Below are 23,954 nucleotides of genomic sequence, written 5' to 3'. Positions count from 1 at the left end.
ATTCCTGGAGAATTAGAGGCCCAGAGAGAGAGGCACTAGCAAGGTTTAAAAATGAAAATGTATTAAACACCCATACCCAAGAGATGATTTGAGCTACCAGCTCTGCTATGTTTTGTGGTTCCTGTTTTAAATGTTTATGTAGTTAACTTATTGAAAAATGGCAGTCTTTGAGATTTTGTACCATACTACCAAACGTAATGCAGAAAGTGAAATACAATCTCATCTATTGAAGTTTTCTCTTCTAGTGCTCCAAAAGATAATCAAGCATGGGCATTTTTCAACAAACCTGTCTCTTTGGTTTTCCTTCTTTATGCCATAGAGAACTTGCTCAATTAGATAGAATAGCAAATTATCTCCCATTACTTTATAGATTAAATAAGATTCCATTTCCAATATTTTGCATGAATTATTCATAGGTCTGTATAGGCTGGAAGTTGCTATTAATTGTATCATGTTGTGTTTCCTGTAAAATATCAAAGTTCATCAAGCTGTATGAAAAAAATACTAGCAGATCTTGTTCAAGGATGTCTCTCTCTAGCCTTCCACCCAAGCTTTGTTTGTTTTCTTTCCCACTGATGGTAATAGGTAGCTTGTTCTGCTCCCCACTCCCACCCCATCCCTCCCCTGCAGGTTTGGGTGAGTGCCAATGTGGAGTTCCCAGACACGTTTCCCAATTAGTTCTTTGTTTGGACTTAAATTCTTTTCTGCAAGAATTGCAGGGCTCTGCTGAAACCTGAGAATCTGCTCAAGCAAGCGATCAGTGCTGATTGGTGAGACAGTAAATTGTGCAGACAGGCTGTTGTGGGGAGGAAGCTTCCTGCGGCTGGCTGTTAGTAGCCCCTGCTGCTGTTAGATTTGCTGGCTTGGCCCTGTGGATTCATGCCCAGTGCTCTGCCGCCCGCAGAGTCCCACACGGTGGGGAGCTGCACGCACAGAGCTTTAGTCTCCTAGGGGAGCCTTGCGTTGGAGGGATTTCAGGTGATTGATTTCAGAGATGGATTTGGTAGCTAGACTGCCTTATTAGAGAACAAAGGGGGTTCCAGTCTCGTATAGACTGTAGGATGAATACCGTTCAGGAGATTTGTCCCGCCTTTTGCCTTGAACTTCTGAGGATATTTAGTGTGACTTTCCTAGTGTGACACTTGGAACTCTTAATGGCCCAACTGCTGCTTATACTCACACGGAGATCAAAAGGCATTGGTAGGAATAGGGAGCTTTTTTCCTCCCTTGGTGTTCTGGGGGAGTGGAAATTTTCCCTGGCATGTTCATCATTCCTGGCTTAGTTTCCTTGGGAATGTTGAAGGGTGCATCACGAGTCCTTTCTTACATGTTGTGCCAGATCACCCAGTTTTTACAGTAGACTGTTCTCAGTGTAGCCAGTGACCGTGTGCAGGCAGGTAGTTGAATGAACCAGTTAAGACTAGGGTTGAATTGAGGTGGTGACCTTGAGAAAGTCTGGGTCTTAGGACAAAAACGAATGTGAGAATAGCGATTGGAATACATTGGTACCTTTTGAACTGCCCCAGGAAGGTCTTAAATCCAGGGTGATTGGTTGCTTACACAAGTGGCCAAAGAGAACTATTGCCCTGCTGGACAGTTGTTGGCATGGGATGAGGTCTTGCACACTGAACTATGGGCCTCAGAATAGTTCTGTTTGTTACGCATGGAGTACGAAGAGTGGACAGAGATAAATTTTTCACCCTCTCCCACAACACTGGAACCAGTGGTCATCTCATGAAACTGAAGGTCAAGAAATTCAGGACCTATCAATGGCTACTAGGCTGGTGGCTATAGGCCACCTCCAGCCTCAGAGATAAGATGTGCCTAAATACCAGTTGCAGGGGAGCAACAGCAGGAGAGAGGGCATGCCCTCACCCCTTGCTTGTGGTCTTCTCAGAGGCATCTGGTGGGCCACTGTGTGAAACAGGATGCTGGGCTAGATAGGCTTTGGGCCTAATCCAGCAGGGCTGTTCTTAAGTTCTTAAAATATACCCTACCTTTCTCACATAAGTCACCTGGGTCTCATGCATTTCTTTGGCCATTCAGAAACTCGGAGCTTCTCGGTTGCTGTGATCAAGGCCATCTCGATGGGTTATCCTCCTCACCTGCTCCAGGGGCAGGACTATGCTAATTAGCTAAAGAAAGGCTAGAGGCTGAGGAGGATGACCCCGCCCAGTTCTTCCAGTCCTGCGTTGCTCCAAGCAGACTTTCCTCTCACTCTGTTCCTTCCTCAGTGTTTTTCTTCGTAGCCTTGCCAGTTTCCTTGCCTTTCCCCATGCAAACAAGACAAAACGTCCTTCAAAAGGCCTTTTCAGCCATTTCGTTCCTTTTGCTCCCCCTTCAGGGGTCGAGACCAGGACTTCAGACCCCAGCGAAGTGCCTGGAATCGACAGCACTTAACTCTCAGAAACACCAGAAACAGGCAGAACTTTTCCCAGTCTAAACAGCCTAAACAACAGTTATGACTCCAACCAGGCAGTTCTGGGTGGCTGCCTCTCGGGATTTTTCCCACGCCTGGGAGCAATCCACTACAGACAACTGGGTGCTCAACCTGATAGAACACGGACACAGAACAGAACTGAATCCCCCCTCCCCCGTTCTTGCCAACTTCATGCTCTCACTCTATTTTCAAACATTTAGCGCTAGCCCACAGCATCCTACATCTCATGGACATAGGAACGGTGGAGCTCATCCCCCCCCCTGACCAGGAGGGAGGAGCATTTATTCTATTCTGTTCACCATCCCCAAATGGGACGGCTCCAAACAAGCCTGTGCTAGATTTGAAATACCTAAACAGATGGGTACGCCGCGTCAGATTCCGGATGGAGTCTCTTAGAGCGATCACGGAATCCCTTCACCTCGGGGACCTTCTCTCATCGGTGGACCTCAAGGAGGCCTACCTCCACAATCTGATCTACCTGACCAGCAGGGCACTCCTCAGGTTCAAGTACGCAGGAATGGACTGTCAGTACTCAGCCCTGCCCTTTGGGCTGTCCTCTGCCCCGAGGATCTTCACAAAGGTCCTGGCACCTCTGGTGGCCCACCTCCGCCTCCAGGGGATCAGGGCCTTCACCTACTTAGACAATCTCCTGCTACAATCTCAGTCCAAGGACTCCGGATCGCTGACCTTCAGACCACCCTGAGCACACTCCAACACTGTGGTTTCATTATAAACCTCAAGAAGAGCCAGCTCATACCCTCTCACAGACTTCACCATCAGGTGGTAATAATCGACACCCTTCACAACTTTTTTTACCTGTAGCCTCCCATTCAAATGCAACTAGGGCAGGCCCTGCTTAGCAAAGGGGACAATTCATGCTTGCTACCACAAGACTAGCTCTCCTCCCATCGACAAGGGTATTTGTCAGTTGGGAAGTATACAAATTTATAAGCATACTAGTATTTTTAAGCCCGTTATGATAACGGGCGCTAGCTTTCTATCCCGTCTTTTCTGTCTCTCTCTCTCTCTTTCTGTCTCTTTTTTTCCCCCTTGTCCCCTCTCTCTTTTTGTTTTTTGTTTTTGTTGTTGTCTCTGTTTTTGTTCTTCCTTATTTTGCTTATACTTTGGGGGGGGGGGTTGTGTGGATGAATAACGGCCAAAATGGCCCATGAGAAGGTGGCCGCCCCCGCCTATCGCCCTCCCGCGCACCCAGCTGCCGGAGCCCACCTTACCCGCTCCAGCCCGAAGGAGAAGAGAGGAACTCAGGAACAGAGCTACTCTCTGTGTTAAGCTGCTGCCCATACTGTCGCAATGGACGCAATAGGCGTCCTTTGCGTCCATAGCGGCAGTTTGAGCAGTGACTTAGCACAGAGAGGAGCTCTGCTCGTGAGCTCCTCTCTTTTCCCTCGGGCTGGAGCGGGTAAGGTGGTCTTCGGCAGCTGGGTGGGCGGGAGGGCGATAGGTGGGGGCGGCGACCTTCTCATGGGCCATTTTGGCCCTTAATCTTTTTTGGGGGGGAGCGGGGAAGGTGATTTTGGGCAGCTGGGAGGGAGGGTGAGCAGGCGGGGGCGACGGCTGTGAGCGGGCGGGGGCCTCGTTGGCGGCTTCGCCGCCACCTCGGCCAGCTTCCCTGTCCCCCGTCTCGGTCTTCCCCCGCCGCCATTGCCCTCGCCTTTTTCAGGGCGGCTGCTTCTGGTTGCCTCGGCCTCCTCTCGCCGTGCCGCAGCTCATGGCCGAGGCGGCGGCTCTGCCGCCGCCTCGGCCACTTTCCCCCGCCGCCACACACCGGCTAATGGCCGCCCGTGGCTGTGGGACACTGGTGTCTGCAGTCCTGTGTCCCTTGGGCTCTTCTGGGCCTGCGCTTTGCGCAGGCCCAGAACAGCCCAGGGAGGCAGGGACGCAGATCCCCAACATTCCAAAGCCACGGCCACTCACTTAGCCTTTTATTATATAGGATGTCCTTACAGACTGGTGCCCGTTAAGCCACTGCAAGTAATTTCTACAGTTTCAAAGTTTTTTGAGCAGTGTTTTGAGCAATCAGCCAAGCAGATTGCTGGCTGCTTGGCTCTGCTGTTGTTTTTTCCTTTTTCCCCTTTTCTTTTTTTGCTGATGACCACCAATTCACTGGCAGTCTGTTTCCCAGGGTTTGTGAGTTTTCTCTCTAGTATGTAGAAAAAGAGTATTCCTGGCTTGAGTGGGGTTGATATATTTAAGCCTGTGCTTCCCAGTGGGGCTGCCTTCATTTGTGCTAGTACAAGATTGCACAAATCAAAGTAAGGAATGGTTATGGTTTAAGGCTGCTCTTAGTAACATCTGTGTGGTTTTGAACAGTTGTGCATTGTCCTTTCTGCTAAGGTGCTTGTCCAAGGAAAGTACGTTGGCTATTTTTATTTGAAAAACTGGGTTATGAGAGGTGATGGCACCAGATGGCTGTATATCCTTAGAGTGCTGTGGATTATTAAAGGGTCTGTCTCTTATCCTTTTCTTTCTCCCACCACATTTTGTCAAGTGCTTGTTGCTTAAGAATTTCAGGGAGTTCTATTTTCCTGAGCGCAAATACATTTTGGTTAGAAACATAGGAAGCTGCCTTATACTGAATCAGACCATTGGTCCATCTAACTCAGTATTGTCTGCTCACATGACCAGACTAGCAGCGGCTTCTCCAAGGTTGCAGGCAGGAGTCTCTCTCACCTTATCTTGGAGATGCTGCCAGCAGGGAGGGAACTAGGAACCTTCTGCATGCAAGCAAGATGCTCTTCCCAGAGCAGCCCCATCCACTAATATCTTACAGTGCTCGCATGTAGTCTCCCATTCAAATGCAAACTGGGGTGGACTCTGCTTAGCAAGGGGGTCTGACTCCTAATAAACCCCTCTTTTATTAAGCCTGACTCAATAATAATAATAATAATTATTATTATTGTTGTTGTTGTTGTTAGATTTATATCCCGCTCTTCCTCCAAGGAGCCCAGAGCAGTGTACTACATACTTGAGTTTCTCTTTCACAACAACCCTGTGAAGTAGGTTAGGTTGAGAGATAAGTTACTGGCCCAGAGTCACCCAACTAGTTTCATGGCTGAATGGGGATTTGAACTCGGGTCTCCCCGGTCCTAGTCCAGCACTCTAACCACTACACCACGCTGGCAGCATCCAAACGTGAACGTTTGCATCCTACAAACGTGGGGTGGGGGCATGTTAGAAGTGCTCCAACAATCTGTAGTATGTAAAATCTAAAGATTGAATTAGGACAATTTGGGCACCTTCAGCATGCCCCCCTCCCCTCCTCCCTGTCTTCTTGCACAGGTTACTTTTCTTGATTTGAGGTTTGTTATGACACATCCACACTGGACTAAAACACGCATCACAATTTGGCACACTATGGACCTCCCCCTTTTGGAAAGGATTACATTTGTGTGCCGGGTTGTGATCTGTGTTTGAGATGAACAAGTTGTTCGGACAACTGGTTTGCTCTGGCTAGTTTCTCTACAGCACAAAACGAAAACAATTGCCCATCATCACTGCCCTGGTGTGCGTGTGAATTGGCTATCATAAGGGAAAGTAACTGCTTGGCACTGAAAGCTCCTTACGGACGAAAGATCTTGGGTCAGGTTCTTTAAGCTCGAGGAGTGGTTCAGATGTTGTTTAATCTTCCTTAATGTAAGATTAAAAGCAAGATTATGAAATTCTGGTGGCAAGACCAGCTCCTTGAGAGCTTATTGCAGGATTAGGCGTGTGTTTCTTCTTGCTGTCCAAAACGCTCTCTTGTGCTGCAGCAGACATTAATTCATTTGTCTGGCTGTGCAAGATTATAATCTTCTTTCCAGTAAAGTAACCCTAGCATCTAGTTCACAGCAGGGCTTTTGGTGATGGACTGAGCAGCCTCCCAAGCGACTGGAGGAGAGTGTGCAGTTTCCCTACAAGCTTTTACTCGGTCATAGCAGGCGTTCTTCATTTCAAGGCCTGAGAGCCAGGACAGCCCCCATTGACAATGAGGGTAGGTCATCGTAGATACAAGACGATGGGTCGTTCCCAGTGAAAATTTATGCTGGGAAACAGGGCTTGAGCATCCACTAGCCTACTAGTCTGTGCTAAGTGAAAAATGATGCCTGACAAGTGGGAAAAGTCCCGATGAGCAATGTACCGACATAGCTGGACGAATAAAATATTTTTCCTGGCTCATAAACTGAGCCAACATTTCTTCACCCCTGCTGGAAAATAATCCACTGGTCCTATTGAACGTTACTCGCTATGGTACCAGGGACATGCTAGCCCGAACAAACTTAGCAGCTCTCCACCAATGCTCTCCATGCTCTACCTTGCAAGCCCTTAGCGATGAGTGATGCCAGTTGCTTCATCAACTGCCGGTCTCGGCAATGAGCACTTCATCAGCTAGACTCTTCACATACTGCGGTGTTTTCTGGGTGGATGAAGGAACCCACTTAAGAGTAGTCAGAGACCTGATATCAATTTTGTATAAGTAACTTCTAGCATTTTTTCCTGGTCTCTGCATCAGTAAGCAGCTCTTCCTTGATGAAGCAAGCAGGACTGTGATTATGGGGTGAGGATAAGCCCCCTCCTCATTCCTTCTGTGCTTTTGGAATACAAGACACTGGAAGATACAGTCTGGTGCTGCAATAGCACTTGTGATTTGTATTAGATATATTACCTTGTACTTGTATTGGCCACCTAATGGCGCAGCAGGGAAATGCTTGACTAACAAGCAGAAGGATGCTGGTTCGAATCCCCGCTGGTACTATATCAGGCAGCAGTGATATAGGAAGATGCTGAAAGGCATCATCTCATACTGTGTGGGAGGTGGCAATGGTAAACCCCTCCTGTATTCAATCAGAGAAAACCACAGGGCTCTGAGGGCACCAGGAGTCTAATTCGACTTGACAGCACACTTTACCTTTTACTTGTATTACTTTGGGAATAAGCTCATACAATGTAAAACCTACAGACTTGTCCATCTACATGGAGCTTAAATATTTGGTCTTTGATGTCCATTTTCCTTGGCAGGGGCGGGGGGAGACACGAGTGAAAAGAGAGGAGAAACACTGTGTTTTTATAGTTCACTGGAGCCTGAGACCTGAATTTTGTGGGCAGAGCAGATATTCCTGGCCTGATGTTGCTTGCCTAATTCACAAGATGGCCTCCAAAGTTAGCTGAAAATTGTCCTTGGAAGAACCCATAGTTTGGTGGCAGAGTGCACATATAAAGTTCTAGATTTAATCAGCAGACCCTCCAGGCCTAGGAAAGACGTTTGCCAGAGACCATGGAAAGCTGCTGACCGTCAGAGCAGACAAGACAGGAGTAGGTAGACCAGAGGATCTGACTCAGAATAAGGCAGTGTCATTCGTTTGTATGAAGTTGCTTCTGTTGCCTGTTACATTTTATTTATTTCATTCGTTTGTATGAAGTTGCTTCTGTTGCCTGTTACATTTATTTATTTATTTATTTATTTATTTATTTATTTATTTATTTATTTATGGGCATACTGAAGATTGAAATTGAAGATTGGGTGCCTCCGTATTCATGGACTCACCATCCACGGTTTTGCGTATCTGCAGTCGGGTGATTGACACCCGACCATGGCATACTTGGGGGAGGAAAGGCCCCCAAGGGGTTAATTCACATATCCACTGGTCGGAGGCAGCTGGAAATGACCGCAGAGATAATTTCTGCCTGCCATTTTGTGAAATGGAGCCATTCTGTGGCTGATTTACTTTTAAAACTCCACAAAAAATTGTTGGAAAATATCCCAAAATGGACTGTTTCTGACTTCTGGGGGGCATTGTTGGATCTCTGGAAGCCCACAGAGCATGGCAGGACTCTTAATTTAGCCCTTTTAACCCTTTCCCCGTGTTTTTTGGGCAATATTAAGCCTCGGGGAACCTAGCCCTCACAATCCCATTACCCAAAAGATTCAGTATTTGCAGTTTCTGTGTGGTAATTGCGGAGAATACCCCCCCCCCCAATACGGGAGTATTATCCTGTATACATAGGTGCTGATCTTTCTCTGCTAGGAGTCACTGAGACTCTTTTTTCTTTTTCTTTTTTAGGTTCACTGTGGCTGAATGTCTTTAAGCTTTGGTTCCTCCATCAGTAACATGGGAATAATGGTGTAATACCTCACAGCCTTGTCATGAGAATATGATAAATACTGTAAAGCCTTTTGCACATTTTAAAGCCACTGTATATGAGAGTAAAATAATTCAAACTAATGTGTCCAACAAATTCCAGGCTCTAGTAAAATACAGTCCAAAACCAAGGGGCATATCCTTGCAGGTTAAAATTGTTTTTGAAAAGCTGAATATGAATGTTTACAGGCATTAGACATTAATGCCAAATCCACCTCTCCTCCTTTTGTTAGCTGTTATTGCTTCCCCCCCGCCTTAGTTTCAGCCTAGAGGACTGGCTTGTTGCATAGGCCAAGTCAGCTGATGTGGTACGCTGGATCAACTTTGCCAGCAGTTAAGCAAAGAAACTGCTAAACTCATCTCACTTGTAACCTCAGCAGGATATATTCTTCCTTTTTTGTTGTTTTGTTTTTGTTTCCAGGCGGGTAGCTTAATTAAATCAAGCACAAGATACATACAGTACAGCAGGTGAAACCTCCAGTAGCATAAACAGATCAATAAACCGATTTGTGTTTGCTGACCAGAAGAGATTTCTAATTACTAGTGCTCTGTGCTCCCCATTTCTGATGGTGGGAGTAATTGGAAGGATAAGAAATCCAATTCCCTCTTGTTTGGGAGTTTGTTTCTGTTTAGGTCCACTTAACAGGGCTGGTAACGCTGACTCGTCTGTTGAAGCTGAAGGTGGTAATTTATTTTCAAGTGTCTGTTTGGGATCCTTGTTCCTTATTCAGGAGTTGCTTACAATTTTGTCCAGAGTTCCCTGTTCCGCATTGTAGAAATGCCAGTAATTGATCAAAATCCCCCAAGAGTTTGTACGATGATAGCAGTCTTGAATAGGAAATTACCCTCCGTTTTTGGAAATAACACATCTTTAGGCTCAAAATATATACTGAAAATGGTATATTCAGGGGCGTATCTAGGATAGGGCAGGCAGAGCATGTGCCCCGGGCACCACTTGAAGGGGGTGCCATTTTTTTTAAATGGAAAAAAAAATTAAATGGCCACCGAAAACAAAATGGCTACCACACATGCTCAAATGGCCTCTGCGGGGCCCTAGGCCTTGCCAGGCCTTGCAGAAGCCATTTGAGCATGTGTGGTGGACATTTTATTTTTGGTGGCCATTTTTAAAAAAAAAATTATTTTAAAAAATGGCCACTTCACATGCTCAAATGGTCCCTGCAAGGCCCTAGGCCTTACCAGGCCTCGCAGAGGCCATTTGAGCATGCCTGGCAGCCTCCAAAATGGCCATAATGCCGATCTTTGCAGGCCCAAACAGGCCTGTAAATCAGCCCGAGACAGACTGCGGTGGTGAATTAAGAGGCCAGCGAGGGGAGGGGGAACCTTTGCAGACCCCCCCAGCCTTTAGGAAGCCCCCCAAAGGGGCTACAGGTAAAAAAAATTAATATAAGTTACTGTACACATATTCAGTTTGGCACTATGTACAGAGAATCAGGGCTTGTGAATACTGAACTGACGCTTATGAGCTAAGATTGTATTCATTTGCTCTTACTTTGCTTCTTAAGAGAGTTAAATGTGATGTCTTAATAATATGGCTATTAATGGTGAGTTTGTCTTTGAATCAGTGTGAAATCCTTAGTATTAAGGCCACTGGGAGTTTCTTGCTCTCTTTCTCTCATTTTAACTGTCTTTCTGAAATACTAGAATATATTCCAACACAGTGACACAGTTTACTCTGCATATCCCTTTAATTATTTTCAGAGTATCTGGGAAAAGCCAAATTCTCCATTTATTTTTAAAACTTATGTAATAGTGATGCTACAATGCATAGTAGAGAATTAGACAGGCACTTTTGTTTAGTTTTCCAAGTACACCTCCACATAGTATTTGGGTATTTCATGAGCCCCAACATACTGAAATTTGTAGTTTTCCAGCATTTTTGGTCTGGCTACGACCGCTGCTAAATAGTTTTTGAAAAATTAAAAGATTAACGAGCTTGACTTGTATTTTTCAGCTGATATTATGGTAAAGTTATCTGAAAGATGGGTGTCGGATGTTTGGACAGGGGGCGTAATTTCAGTGCTTGCCCTAGGTGCTATTTTCCTTAGATACGCCTCTGGGTGTATTGCTATAATAGCCAAGGTTATTGTCTGGAGCAGTAGACCTGTGTCACAACCAGGGGTCAAGAAATGTTGGCTCTGTTGACCAGTCAGGAGAAAAAATCTTTGCCCGCCGAGCTCTGTTGGTACACTACTTATCAGGATTTTTTTGCTCACCAGGAAATGCTTCTGTATATCGGATCCCCCCCCCCCGTGGGAGACCAACCACCCCATTCCCACCTGCAGATGATGTGGTTCAGTCAAGGTGAAGCTTTCCACCCGAATCTGTTGCTCAAAAGCCCAATTCACACATTATGTTCCACACTTGTACAATGAGTGTACAATGTAAACAGGCATAGTCATTGACATGTTTGTTTATTTATTATTACATTTATATCCCACTCTTCCTCCAAGGAGCCCAGAGTGGTGTGCATGGTTATGTTTATCCTCACAACAACCCTGTGAGGTAGGTTAGGCTGAGATATGCGTAACTGGCCCAGAGTCACCTAGTGACTTGCGTGACTGAGTCACTATATTTGAACTCAGGTCTTCTGGTACTAGTCCAACACTCTAACCACTATGCCACAATGTTACATTGAATGCAGGTACAGAAGAACACTTCCTATCTTTCCCATGCATTTGAAATGAACACAGTGTTCAGACATCTGTACACTTGAACAGCATAATATCTGAATCGGACTATATAATCTGGCCCTTGGCTAAACAGCAGAACTTGGGGGAAAACAATGTCAGTGAGAACATGAGTGATCACCCTCAAATTAGCAAACAGCTGGCAATCCCTGGTTTCATTATGTCAATGGAACGTTCTCTCCAAATTGTTGGAGGGGATATCAGGAGTTAGGACCATGGGAGTCTTATCCATTTATGGTTGGAGTGCCCAGAAGTAAGAAATTATTAGGGGCTTGACTTTAGTAGTATTTTTGGATGCAGTTATGCAGATTACAGCACTAGACCCTGCTCTAGAGTTGCTATTGATTTTTTAAAGCAGATTTTTTAAAAACTCCTTCACAAAGAGCATATACTGCTTCTCTTGGCAGCTGCCAAGATAGATGTGGCAAGAAATGGAAACTGGTAAAGAGCTTCACAACATCAATTGTCTGTCTAAAAACCTTCAAGTTAATGGTTTGGTAAAACAAGCCCTCCTTATGGTCTTCCATTCAGTACACAAATAGGACATGTAATAATTGATTTCCTCTTAGTGATTAGATAAGCTTATGGAAGGATACTCTTTCATAATCAAGATGTACTCGAGACCATTCTGCCTCTCTCTCATCCTTTATTATTATTACCTGTCAGGAAGGCATGTATAAGCTTGTTACCTCTTTCATTAAAGATAGTTTATATATTGGCATTTGCTTTTTTGGATTACTGTATTGAACCACTGTCTTCTGTTGTTTCTAACTGATTCACTAATGAGTTGCTCACAAGCCCAGAAAATACATGTGTGTGCTTTTTAGCTCTGTATAAGAAAATCAATGAAAACAAAACAAGCCAACAGTAAAACCTTGCTTTGAAATTATGGACCTGTGAGGCCTCACTTAAAGGGTTAATAAATATACAGGGGTTCTCAGACTTGGGTCCTCAGGTGTGGTTGGACTACAACTCCCATCATCCCCAGCAACACTAGCTTGAGGCCATTGTTGTTGGGAATGGTGGGGGTTGTATTCCAGCAACATCTGGGGGCCCAAGTTTGAAAATCCCTGGGTGACTGGATTAATAGTCTGTCCAGAAGACTTGGTGTCTGTGCCAGTGGTTGAGTGAACTGCTGTTTCTGGTGCTGGGCTGGAGACATGCTACCAGCCTATTTGTGGAGAAAGCCTCAACAGTATGAGTCACGGTTCCATCCGAGCTGCTTGCTCTTTGGCAGGGAGGAGGCATTTCTACAGCCACTGGGGAAGTTCCAAAGGCAACAATTCCTGTTGCTTTAGTATAGTTGGAGCTGGAAAAATAGCTGTCCTGTGGCATGTTTCTGTCCAGCACAAATAAGTTTCCAGAAAGGTTCTGTTTTGCCCAGAAGGGTCACAAGTTGCTTTTTTATCTTGGATGACCAAGGTTGCTGGCTCCGCTGGTCCGCCACCTCTAAATTAAGCCCTGTGTGCAAAGCCAAAAGACGCTTGCTAATGCAAGAATCTTACAAACTTGGTCTGTGTGAGCCTGGCTAATTTATTTTATTTTATTGTTAAATTTATATACCGCCTTTCATTAAAACAATTCCAAGGTGGTTTTAATGAAACTGCATTTCCACTCCCCTTCCATGCTCCAGTTCTCTCCTCCATTTCTTGGTTCACTATAGCAACTATAGTTTGTCATTGTGCCTGAATTTGGCCGTCTGTGGCTACCTTCAGTCTGTAGTTTCCAGTTCTGGTTTGGAGGCAGATTGTGACTTGTAGAACTGTAGTCTGCCTGATTTAGGTTTGGTGACGAAATGTAGCAAACGTGATCTAGGGAGGGAGGGAATTGGAGCAGTAAAGGAAGGAGGGAGTATACAGGACAGAAGTCTTGATGGCCACGCATGGTTTTCCATGATGGTGTCTGAACTGGGCCTCTGTGTGAAAACTTGCAGTGTCATTCAAGCCTGTCTTGGTGTTTAATGAAGGCGAAAGCAGCTTGAAATGCTTTGGCTTGGAAATGATCCCCTTAGAATTCCTGACTCTTCAGACAGTGCCTGAGAGGAAGGCACACTCCAAGGCTGGCTATTGTTTTAATTGGATCTGTGTAATCAGCAACCACTGCAAACACGGCAGTATCCCCTAATCTGTCTTAAGGGTGATTCGGACACCAAATATGATCCTGTGGAGTAAGTGACTGCAAAGTTTCCATAGTCTTTGGAGACAGAGGACCTCCATTTTTTCCCCACTTCTTGCAAGCAATCTTGGTTGTACTACTGTCGCAGATCTGGAGGAACCCTTGGAGGGATTCCTGCATCTGTATCTCCACTCCTGGGCTATAGAAACTGGGCATCCTCTAGGCAGGCATGAGGTGGTGTAGTGGTTAGAGTGCTGGACTAGGATCGGGGAGTCCCAAGTTTAGATCCCCATTCAGCCATGATACTCGCTGGGTGACTCTGGGCCAGTCACTTCTCTCTCAGCCTAGCCTACTCCACAGGGTTGTTGTGAGGAGAAACCCATGTATGTAGTACACTGTTCTGGGCTCCTTGGAGGAAGAGCAGAATATAAATGTTAGATAGATAGATAGATAGATAATAAGGGTGGGCTGCTTTTGTCCTTGGAGAAGTGTCTTTGTATATATTTAATGGCAGTAAGGTTGCTTGCAGCCACCTAATGGCTCAGTGGGAAAATGCTTGACTATCAAGCAAGAGGTTGCCAGTTCGAATCCCCGCTGGTACACCTATATCGGGCAGCAGCAATATAGGAAGATGCTGAAAGGCATCATCTTATACTGCGTGGGAGGAAGCAATGGTCAACCCCTCCTGTATTCTACCAAAGACAACCACAGGGCTCTGTGGGCGCCAGGAGTCAAAACCGACTCGACAGCACACTTTACCTTTTAAGGTTGCTTGCTTATTATGTGTTTGCTGCCTTTGTTATTTCTGAAACATAGTTCAGAAGGAATCCTGGCATACACTGCAAGTAACTTGTGCCAAATTCATTTCCTTGGCTGGAGCATGACATTGGCTTCCCTGTATCTCTTTTTCTGGGACTGTTTTACACAATTCCTTCCCACCCAATTATTGCCTTGCTGGGCAGTGTTCCCTGTAGGAAGGATTCCCAATTGTTGTTGACTACAACTCCCAGCATTCCCAGCTACAGTGGCTTTTGGTTGGGGAATATGGGAGTTGTGGTCGGCAACCTCTGGGAATCCCTGTTGTGGTGAACATTGGAGAAAGGATAATGTTTGGAAGGAACTACATTCATCTTACCCATGTGGTGCTTGAGCAATGGAAGGAAATGCCATCCTGAGAAGCTCCACTCCCAGGCAAGTGTGAAATGGGCATTAGGCATATAGATGAAGTGTAGCTGCTGGCTGGTGAATTTTGTGTTTGAGGAGCCAAAGACTCTCTTGCTGTCTTTTCAGCAGCAGCAGCTGCCGCCTTGCCTGGGAAGAGTCTGAGCAGATAAACTGGTATTCTCCAGCCACAGGACAAGAAAAGTTGAGCCGTTTCCCTGTGTCTCTTTCCCATGCTGCTCTGGAAATATGTGGATGGAAGGATAATATGTGTGCAGGGGAAACAATGTGAATCCTTCATGTGTTTCTAAGGAAATGCCATGGCAGTTGTTGCATATTTAAAACAAGCACTTGAGTTCACTCATTAGGAACATAGGAAGCTGCCATACACTGAGTCCATCTAGCTCAGTATTGTCTACCCAGACTGGCAGTGGCTTCTCCAGGGTTGCAGGCAGGGATCTCTCTCAGCCCTGTCTTGGAAAAGCCAAGGAGGGAACTTAGAACCTGGAACCTTCTGCTCTTCCCAGAGCAATTTGTTACCCTAAGGGGAATATCTTGCAGTGCTCACACATCAGGTCTCCCATTCATATGCAACCAGGGCAGACCCTGCTTAGCTAAGGGGACAAGTCATGCTTGTTACCACAAGACCAGCTCTCCTCATTGCCACTCTAGTACGTTGTTGCCTCTCAAAGCAATCATTAACTCCGGTCTCCCTTTAATTTTCAGCCCTGGCCCAGCGTGTCCAACCTCGCCAAGGACTTCATTGACCGCCTGCTGACAGTGGATCCCAGCAACCGACTGACTGCCCTTCAAGCCTTAAAGCACCCATGGGTGGTCAGCATGGCCGCCTCTTCTTCCATGAAGAACCTGCACCGCTCCATCTCTCAGAACCTTCTCAAGAGGGCATCGTCGCGCTGCCAGAGCACCAAGTCGGCCCAGTCCACTCGCTCCAGCCGCTCCACCAAATCCAATAAGTCCCGGCGTGTGCGGGAGCGGGAGCTGCGGGAGCTGAACTTGCGCTACCAGCAGCAGTACAACGGCTGACCACTCCGCAGCAGGCTCCCGAGTGCCTCCTTCCTTTGCCACGGGGGCAGGCTCTGCACTGGACCCACTAAGCAAGGGGTGCTTACGTCCCAGCAGCCTGCCTCCCCTTGAAGAGCCACCTCTAGGCCCGCCTTCCTGTTTTGGCCTTGGAGCTCCCTGGAAAACTGCTGTCACCTCACTGCTCTCCCCCGAGAGCACACCTTGCCTGGTCAGGGTTGGCTGCAGAGTCTACACCAAGATGGAGGAAGCCGATGAGTCGGCTCCTCAGCCAGGTCTTGAAGAAAGAAGTCAGAGTTCATTGCCTGAAGCACTGGAGCCACATGTGGAGAACAGAGCCTTTCCCCGTCTTGCTTCTCCTGCCTATTTATTGACTCCTGGTTGCTGAAAGCTAGTCCTCGTTGCGACGAGGGCTGGAGGAGCAGGCAATTTAGGCTCTTGACGAAGGTCAGGATCCAGAGAACTCTGTGCGTGCACCTAAGGTGCTTCCTGTGTGTATCACAACAACAAGGACCAGCTTCCCCTCCCGCCGCCCTTGCAGCTGCAGCACCTTGCACTGCTTCCGATTCTGTTCCAGAGGTTTCAGTAGCATCAGAAGCGTCTTGGGGGAGCTGAATGGCTGGGCCTGGGGGCCCCTCAAGCCCCAATGCACGTGCAGAATTCCATGCACAGCCCTTTGGATCCTGGCCCATGTTCCTAAGAGTTACAGTTTGTTGTTAGTGAAGCCCACTTCAAAAAAACATCCCATCCATCCCTCTTCAGTGAACATGTAAGGGAGGGCAGGATCAGGCCTGCTCGGCCTGCCTTGCTGGTCCAGTCCAGGGGCACACCTCCAAACAGCCTTATGTTTGCCATTAGTATGGAAAGGGCCAGGCTTGGACTGTGGAGGACGTATCCAGATGGTCTGGAGCCCTAGATCAGGTGGAGCTCCACTTGTAGGCGTAAGCCCTCCATGGCTACCCCTAGGTCACTTTCATGCAAATGGCAAACATGAGGCTGCCCGGGGTTGTGGCTAGCACAGGGGTTCTCAAACCAGGCAGGGTCCCCAAATATGGTTGACCTCCAACTTCAATAATCCTGGAGCCCCAATGGCCAAAGGGATTGTGGAAGCTGAAGTCCAACGTCTGGACGTTTGAGAACTCCTGCGTTAGCAGAAGTGTTGGCGTTGGGGGCACAGCAAGTGAGTGTGACCCTGCTCCCCCTTCACATGTTCTTGAATCAGGGCTTATGTCTCCCAGTAAAATGCCTCCTGTTCATATAGCTGCGGAACGGGGACCCATTCCGTGTTCTCTCTAACAGGGATTCCCAGCTATTGTGAACGACAACTCCCATAATCCCCAAGCAAAAGCCATTGCAGCTGAGGATTCTGGGAGTTGTAGTCAACAACACCTGGGAATCCTCGTTAGAGGGAACACTGGACCAATTTCTCTATTTAAGATTAGTTGGGGAAATCTGTGACAGGTAATGGTGCTGTTCCACTCACTCTCTTGCGCATCGGAGGCCAGAGAACTGGATGTGCCTTAACCCCACTAGCCGGGCTGCAAGGGACTTGGGTCAGACTTTGTCGCTCTCTTTCTGTTCCCAAGTACTTTGGAGCTTTATCTTGGTCTCTGTTATATCTTCCATCTAATGATGCCATGAATGGTGGCAAATCAAGTCATCATTCTGGGTCTGACTCAAAGTTCTGTCTGTGACTCAGTCCTGCAGCATTGCAAATGAAACATCAGGTGGTTACCCCGCCCCACCTTCTGACATCCTGTGCACACACTAGAGGGTCTTCCATCACAGTGATGGCATCAAAGGTATATTTCTCTGATTAAAGGCGTGGGTTGAAAGCTTGAGTGGGTTCAAACAACTCCTGTTGCTGGCGGCATGCTGGGGTGCAGACAAAATGGTTTAGAGACATAAAATCGCACAGCTTAAGGGGGCCCAAAGATAATCTACACTACACGCTGCCCTTCCACCCATGGATTAACCCACTTTCTCCTGGATTTAGTGTATCTCAAGCAGAGAGCAAACGAGGCAGCTCGTGCCAGAGATTCCTGAAACGATCCCAACAGGTCTGCATAGGGAGCTTGCTGCATACTGCATACTGCAGCAAATCTTCAGAGTTACTAGCCAAGCTGATGTGGGGATGGAGGAAGTTCCTTTCTGTCCCGCGGTGTTAAAGCAAAACCACCCAGAAGGCCTCCCCAAGGCTCCATGAGACATGGATTCCTGTTTAAGTAACAAGTCCTGATGCTCTGGCTCTGCATTAACGCCTGTTGGTTCCTCTGAGGGAAGAAAAGGTCAGCAACTGGTGCCTTTCCATCTCTCTCTGTCGCATCCCTGATTGGCACGGACTTCCTTCCGTGGCAACAGCTCTATTATGCAGACACGAGCCACCTCCTTTGCCTTCAGGCATGGCCTGTTTTCAGAGATCAGCGCTGTCTGCACGGTGTCGTGAAATATCATCAGAAATGGGCTTAAGGACATCATGTCGGCTATGGCAGGCAGGTGACAATTTTGGGCAGTCAGTTCCTGTGAAGTTTTATTTGCACTGACAAAAGCTCTTCCTGTTACGTTGAAGAGCGACTCAGCCCAGGGACTGGGAGCGGGCAGCTGAGAACGTGGCTCTTGCATCTCTTCCATTCTCCTGAATATGGATCTCCCCCCCCCCCACCCCATGTGGAGCTGTTGCTGTGGCTCTGGGCAGCTGGTTAACGGGTGTAACTCTGCCGTCCTCTTACCTGGGGGATGTGGATGCAACCCAGAGTGATGCAACCCAGAGCCACACTCAAGAAGATTTAGTCTCATTCTGCTACAGTGGGATCGATTCATCTCAGCATGCCTGCAAGTGCAGAGCTTAGTTCTCAGGCCAGGGTGACATCTAGTGGTTCAGGAGCTCTCTTGTCGATTAGCTGGCTCTTACTGATGCTTAGCTTCATGCTGTGCAATTACTTCACTGTAGTTAGTTTGCAGTGAGAGGTGCATTCCTGTGCTGCTCAGTTTTGGCCCTCCTGCAGAGGTTGGCCTACAACTCCCATAATCCCTGGCTCTTGGCCACTGTGGCTGGGGATGATGGGAGTTGTAGTCCAAAAACAGCTGGGGAGGAGCCTAAGTTGAGCAGGCATGGCAGGCATGGCCTATTCCAAGCCTGTTTTTCCAGCCCTCCAGTTGTTCTTGTACTACAACTCCCATCGTCTCCAGTCACAGTGGCCAGTACTCGGGGATTATGGGAGTTGTAGTCCAACCTCTGCAGGAGGGCAGAAGCTGTGCCACCTTGTCCTGTTCACTGTGAAATGGTGATCCATCCTGCCTGTGAGAAGGGGCAGCTGGTCTTCATGACATGCAAATGGCTGCTTCAGAAGGACACCAGGTGTAGGGGAGAAGTCCTTTGTGTCTCTTCTGTTTCCTTCTGCCTGTTTTGAGTCAGACACACATTTGTAGTAACTCACACTGTTACCTGCAGGGGTCATTTTACAAGCATAGAGGGTGTGAGGCTTGCTCTAGTGAAGTGCTTTTCTTCCGCATGTCAGTCAGCTGTGGCGACAGACTTCCCTAGTGCTGACGGGTTGAACTCTCCCCCCACCTTCTTCCTATTTTAAACCAAGTTTCCTGGGAAAGGACACGACCTCTCAGCGTTCCCCCTGTGTCAGCGTTAAGCATAGCTGTCTCTTCTGCCCTGATCCTGGTTCATGCCCCTGTAGAGCTGCTGAGCTGGTGCTTTCAACAAGCGGCACTTGGGTGCTGACTTTCTCTCTCTCTGCATTTTGAGCCCGGCCTCTGCCTTCCACCCCTCTCCTCCCTCTGCTGGGAGACAAGATAGTGTAAATATATTGGAACTTAGCAATACTGTGTAAAACTCTCTTCTTGTATCTGGTGGGTTTGGGGTCAGATGTCAGCAGAGATGGCCACTGCAAAGATTGCTGGCTTTGGGTTCTGTCATACTTTGCTGACGAGCAGCGATTCCAGAGATAGGACTGGGGATGTGGAGTGTGGACAGGAGGCAGCGGCTGGCCATGTTGTGCTGCGTGGGATACAACCGGGCAGCAACAGATTCTTTGTGCTGACCTCCCCCTGCTGCTCCCTAAAGTGCTCGCTGAACAAAAGGGGGCCACTTCCTCCCATAGTGCCTTGAAGTGTCATGGTGTCTTCCTGCCAGACATCAAGATGGGAAAGTCTCTTGGTGGGCAGAGACAAGGAGCTGGGAGAGTTCATACTATCAACAAGAGAGAGGGCAGCCGGGATCCTGGCATGTTTCTAAACATGCCTAACACCAAAAAAGAATCCAGATAGTATATATATGCAGATTTTAATATAGTAGTCATAAAACTGTATGGTTTGAAAAAAACTTCAGATATGCAAAATATAATAAATCTGAATATGAATGAATATTCATTTCATTTGAAAATTGCCAATGGAATTAAAATATGACACTGGGAACATTCATCCATACTTCTTCCATTTCATCAGCAATTTTGAAATGAAGTATTGGGCTTTCCAGTTGGACACAGAGAGTATCTCAATGATCATTTAGTGTTAGTTTTATTGAGACATATTTTTAGTGATTCAGATTTATTATATTTTGCATATTTGGACAGTTTTTCAAACCATACAGTTTTATGACTACTATATTAAAATACTTTCTTATATAATATTTGGTTTCTCTTTTGATGTTCGGATATATTGATGAATCCAAACAGGGTTTTGTTTTCTTGTGTTTCTGTATCCTATCCAGTAATGTTGGGGAAATGAGTTTCTGTGGTTTTCCCGTAATAGGAAGCTGCCTTATCAAGACCATTGGTAAGACCAAGAAGAGAGCTGATCTTGTGGTAGCAAGCATGACTTGTTCTCTCTGCTAAACAGAGTCCACCCTGGTTGCATATGAATGGGAGACTAGAAGTGTGAGCACTGGAAGAGCTTCCCCTCAGGTGATGGGGCTGCTCTGGGAAGAGCAACAAGGTTTCAAGTTCCCTCCCTGGCGGGTTCTCCAAGATAGGGCTGAGAGAGATTCCTGCCTGCAACCTTGGAGAAGCCGCTGCCAGCCTGTGTAGACAATACTGAGTGAGACTCAGTGTATGGCAGCTTCCTATGTTTCTGTGTTCCTATCTAGCTCAGTATTGTGCTACACTGATTGGCCATGACTTTCTTGGGTTTTAGGCAGGAGTGGTTCCCAGCCCTACCTGGAGATGCTGTCAGCAATTGAACCTGGGACCTTCTGCATGCGAAGCAGATGACCCTTGTCCTCTGAAGCCTTGTGCACAGAACTAAATCCGCTTCCGAAGATGGGTGGAGGTTTTCTTGCCTTCCCATCCCTGCTGAGCAAAGTTTGAAGGCCAGTTTTGCCTTGTTTGTCCTTTCCAGAGAAGGTGCTCTTTTATGGGCCATGCTGGTATTGTTTCTGGTTTCAGGTGTACTTGTGGGCTGGGATCCAAGAGTTCCTTCAGCTGGTACATACTGCAGAGCTTTCCTCTTTTGACCTTGGGCTGCATTGATGGCTGATCAGAAGACTCCCTGGAGTTCTGGGGAGCGGCTTGTTGAGCAGCACCGGATGGGGTTGAAGTCAGGAGTCCCCAAACGTTTGTGCACAGAAGTTCCAGCATGGCCCTTTGAGGGCCTAGCCATTGAGGGTGCCGGAAGCCTAATATAAAATGTGGAGATCCCTGGGGTGGTATGAACTTGGACAAATCTATGCAAAGGAACATTTCCCCAAACCTCAAAAGGTGCAGTTTTGTGCTGCCCTTAATGGTATGGAGCCAAGAGTTCCTGTTCAGAAACAGCACTAGTCACCACTTCCAGTCTGTCGGGGACTTCATTATGCAATTGAAACGGGCGAGAATATTAGTTGTCGCCTCTTTCCTGGAATGCAGATGGCGTTGCTGATGAAAATATATGGCTTCTGTCTGAGCTCTTCCTTGTGCTGCTTCTTGTCCAGATTCTGCCTTAGAAGGAGAAGCCTCTTCCATCCCTTCTTACTGAGAGCCGAGTTGCACAATTCAGCACAACATCCACCCGTGTGGTGCTCTCCCCCTCCCTCGCCCACGATGTGAGGGCGTATCGTATTGTGCATTTTCCTGCCTGTGGCAGCCAACGTGACATCATGGTCCAGGGAGCAGAGGGAGCCTGTAGTGCAGGAAAGCTGTCTTCAGGGGACACCCTCACCCTAGTCAGACATTAGGTAGCTGTGTTCTGATGTCTGTACACGTCTTAAAAGAGACGTGGACAAGGTACAGGCCCCCTGAAATGCAGGATGCAGATAGGAAGTGAACTGCTTGACATGTGAATCACTGGCCCTTTCTACACTGTACATGATTATATGAGTGTTGAACATAATGTGTGGACAGGGCTTTTGTATCTGCTGTAACGTATAGCTCGACCCTGAGTTGGACAAGTCTGTGGATGTTCCCTGTGGTTTGGTGCCTGAGCAAAAGTCGTACAACGGCATATGGGGGATCTACTGGCTGAGGCTGCAGCCTCCTCTCTGTGACACCTGCCTGGTCAAAGGCTGAGAACGTATTCATCAGTTGAATAAAATGCCCGCTGTCTTGTTTGATGTTGTATTGATGAAACAACTGAGATGGGCCTCTGGGGATTTGTAATTAGAATATTGCCAACAGGAGAAGACCAGCAAGCAAGTGTTTGTAAGGGGGGGCACCCTGGGGGTGGCAGAGGGGGGAGTTAGTGCATTCATTTGCATAATTCTGCTTATGCAGTTCAGACATGCCTTTTGAAAGGTTTCCTGGGCCACATGGTTTCTGCCAGACCTGTCTCTGTGTCTGCCAACCAGTGCCTTATCTAGAACCAGTCAGTCTCTTCCCTCAGAAATCCAGGGCTAAGTTGCAATTCCAGGTCAAAACCAAAAGACCCACACAACTAGTGATGTATGCCTGACTTGGGGCTTTGCTTCTGTGTTTCTCACATAGCTGTGCTTATCCCCCAGGTGGCACTACAGACTGCTTTTGAAACTCAGGCAGAGGGCATCAAAAGCAGGCTGTAGCTCAAGGGCCTACTCCTCAGAGTGCACAGAAAAAATAGTGGAAAAGCTCACTGGGCACATTTGAGCCCTTGGACGTTCCTGAAGGTGCCCTTTGGGTCCCAACCCTAAACTGGCCATTGCTCATGATGAGCAGAGACGTTGCCGAGAGTGTGGAGCGCATTCTATGGGGCATGCATAAAATATTCGGGGCGTAGCTGCCCTGATCTCCACTTGAACATCTCTCTTTCTTTTTCTTTATCGGTGTTCAGTCATCTTGAGGCCATACAGCAAAAGATTTGGTGCCAATGTCTTAAATTGGCATCTTTCAAACTTTCTGCCATTCAAGACCCTTTCCAAAGCAACTCGTCTGCACAGGAGCCTTTCTGTGTCCACCACTGAGGAGTCCAAGCGTGTTGCAGAGGATCTCTTGGGGCCTCTTGTAGAGCAAGCCCTGAACCAAGGGCTTTTTGGACTCCCAGAGTTCTCTGAGCACAGTTGCAAAGCCACTGGTTTAAATAATACGTGCATTATTCTCGGAGACCAGAAGTAGCTTTCTGTACTCTGGTGGCCTATTGAAAGTGCTCTCTTGGTGTCCTCCGGTCCTTGCCTTCTCTCTGTCCCATGAGGTTTTTTCCCTTCTCTTAACACAACGGTGCTTCTTGGAAATCCTCCACTCTGCAGGTTTTGAGTAACTTGTTTGGTCTTCACAGATCCTTTCTGCCCTCATGGCATCTCTGTTGCCCAAAGGATTTTTCCAAGCCCCCTTCCCTCTTCTTGGTGGGCCGGGTGGGCTGTGGTTTGTCTCAAGTATTCATGTCTGTGATCTTTGTCTTTGGTCCCCCCCCCCCCACACACACACAATGGAATCTACTTTTTTAGGGTGTGATTTGATACCTGGCAATTAACCTGTAATGTTGAAATTAGTGTATAGAATTATTTATTTTGTGTATTCAGTCTGTTTAAATTTGTAAGTGTATCTTGTCTATTCAGTAAAATGTTGGTTCTCACTTGATGACTGGTGAATTCTTTTTGGCTGGCTGGCTGTGCGGGCAGGCTTGCAGTGGCCAGTTCCATGGATGTGTGGTGCTGTGGGAGGTGTTAGTAGCTCCTGTGTGTTTCGAAGACTTCTAGCCATGTTTCATGGAGTTCTCAGGAGTAGATTAAAAGCCACTAACCCAAGGCTGCTCAACCTGGGCCCTCCTGCAGATGTGGGCCTACAACTTGACTACTGGCCCTAGGGATTGTGGGAGCTGTAGTCCAAAAACAGCCGGAGGGCAGAAGTTGAGCAGCCCTGCATGAATCCTTCACTCGCATTTCCCATCCTTTCAACACTTCTTGTCATTTCTGCAGGTTGCTTGTGTAAGATCCAACACTGACACAGAGAACTGGAGCAA

General features: G+C 47.2%; 1 protein-coding gene across 1 annotated transcript in view; it reads left to right on the top strand.

Moving 5' to 3' along the window:
* Window positions 1-23,567, top strand: part of PSKH1 (protein serine kinase H1) — a 42,371-nt gene extending 18,804 nt beyond the window's left edge. The window contains exon 3 of the mRNA XM_053271489.1: window positions 15,288-23,567. Coding sequence (XP_053127464.1) covers window positions 15,288-15,605 — 318 coding nt within the window. The 3' untranslated portion in view covers window positions 15,606-23,567. The remainder of the gene's footprint in view (window positions 1-15,287) is intronic.
* The last annotated feature ends 387 nt before the right edge of the window (window positions 23,568-23,954 follow it).

Source organism: Hemicordylus capensis, chromosome 9, assembly GCF_027244095.1.
Source record: "Hemicordylus capensis ecotype Gifberg chromosome 9, rHemCap1.1.pri, whole genome shotgun sequence".
In the NCBI taxonomy this organism is placed as follows: Eukaryota; Metazoa; Chordata; class Lepidosauria; order Squamata; family Cordylidae; genus Hemicordylus; species Hemicordylus capensis.
Note: the sequence above shows the minus strand (reverse complement) of the source record. Positions and strands in the feature narration are given on the sequence as shown.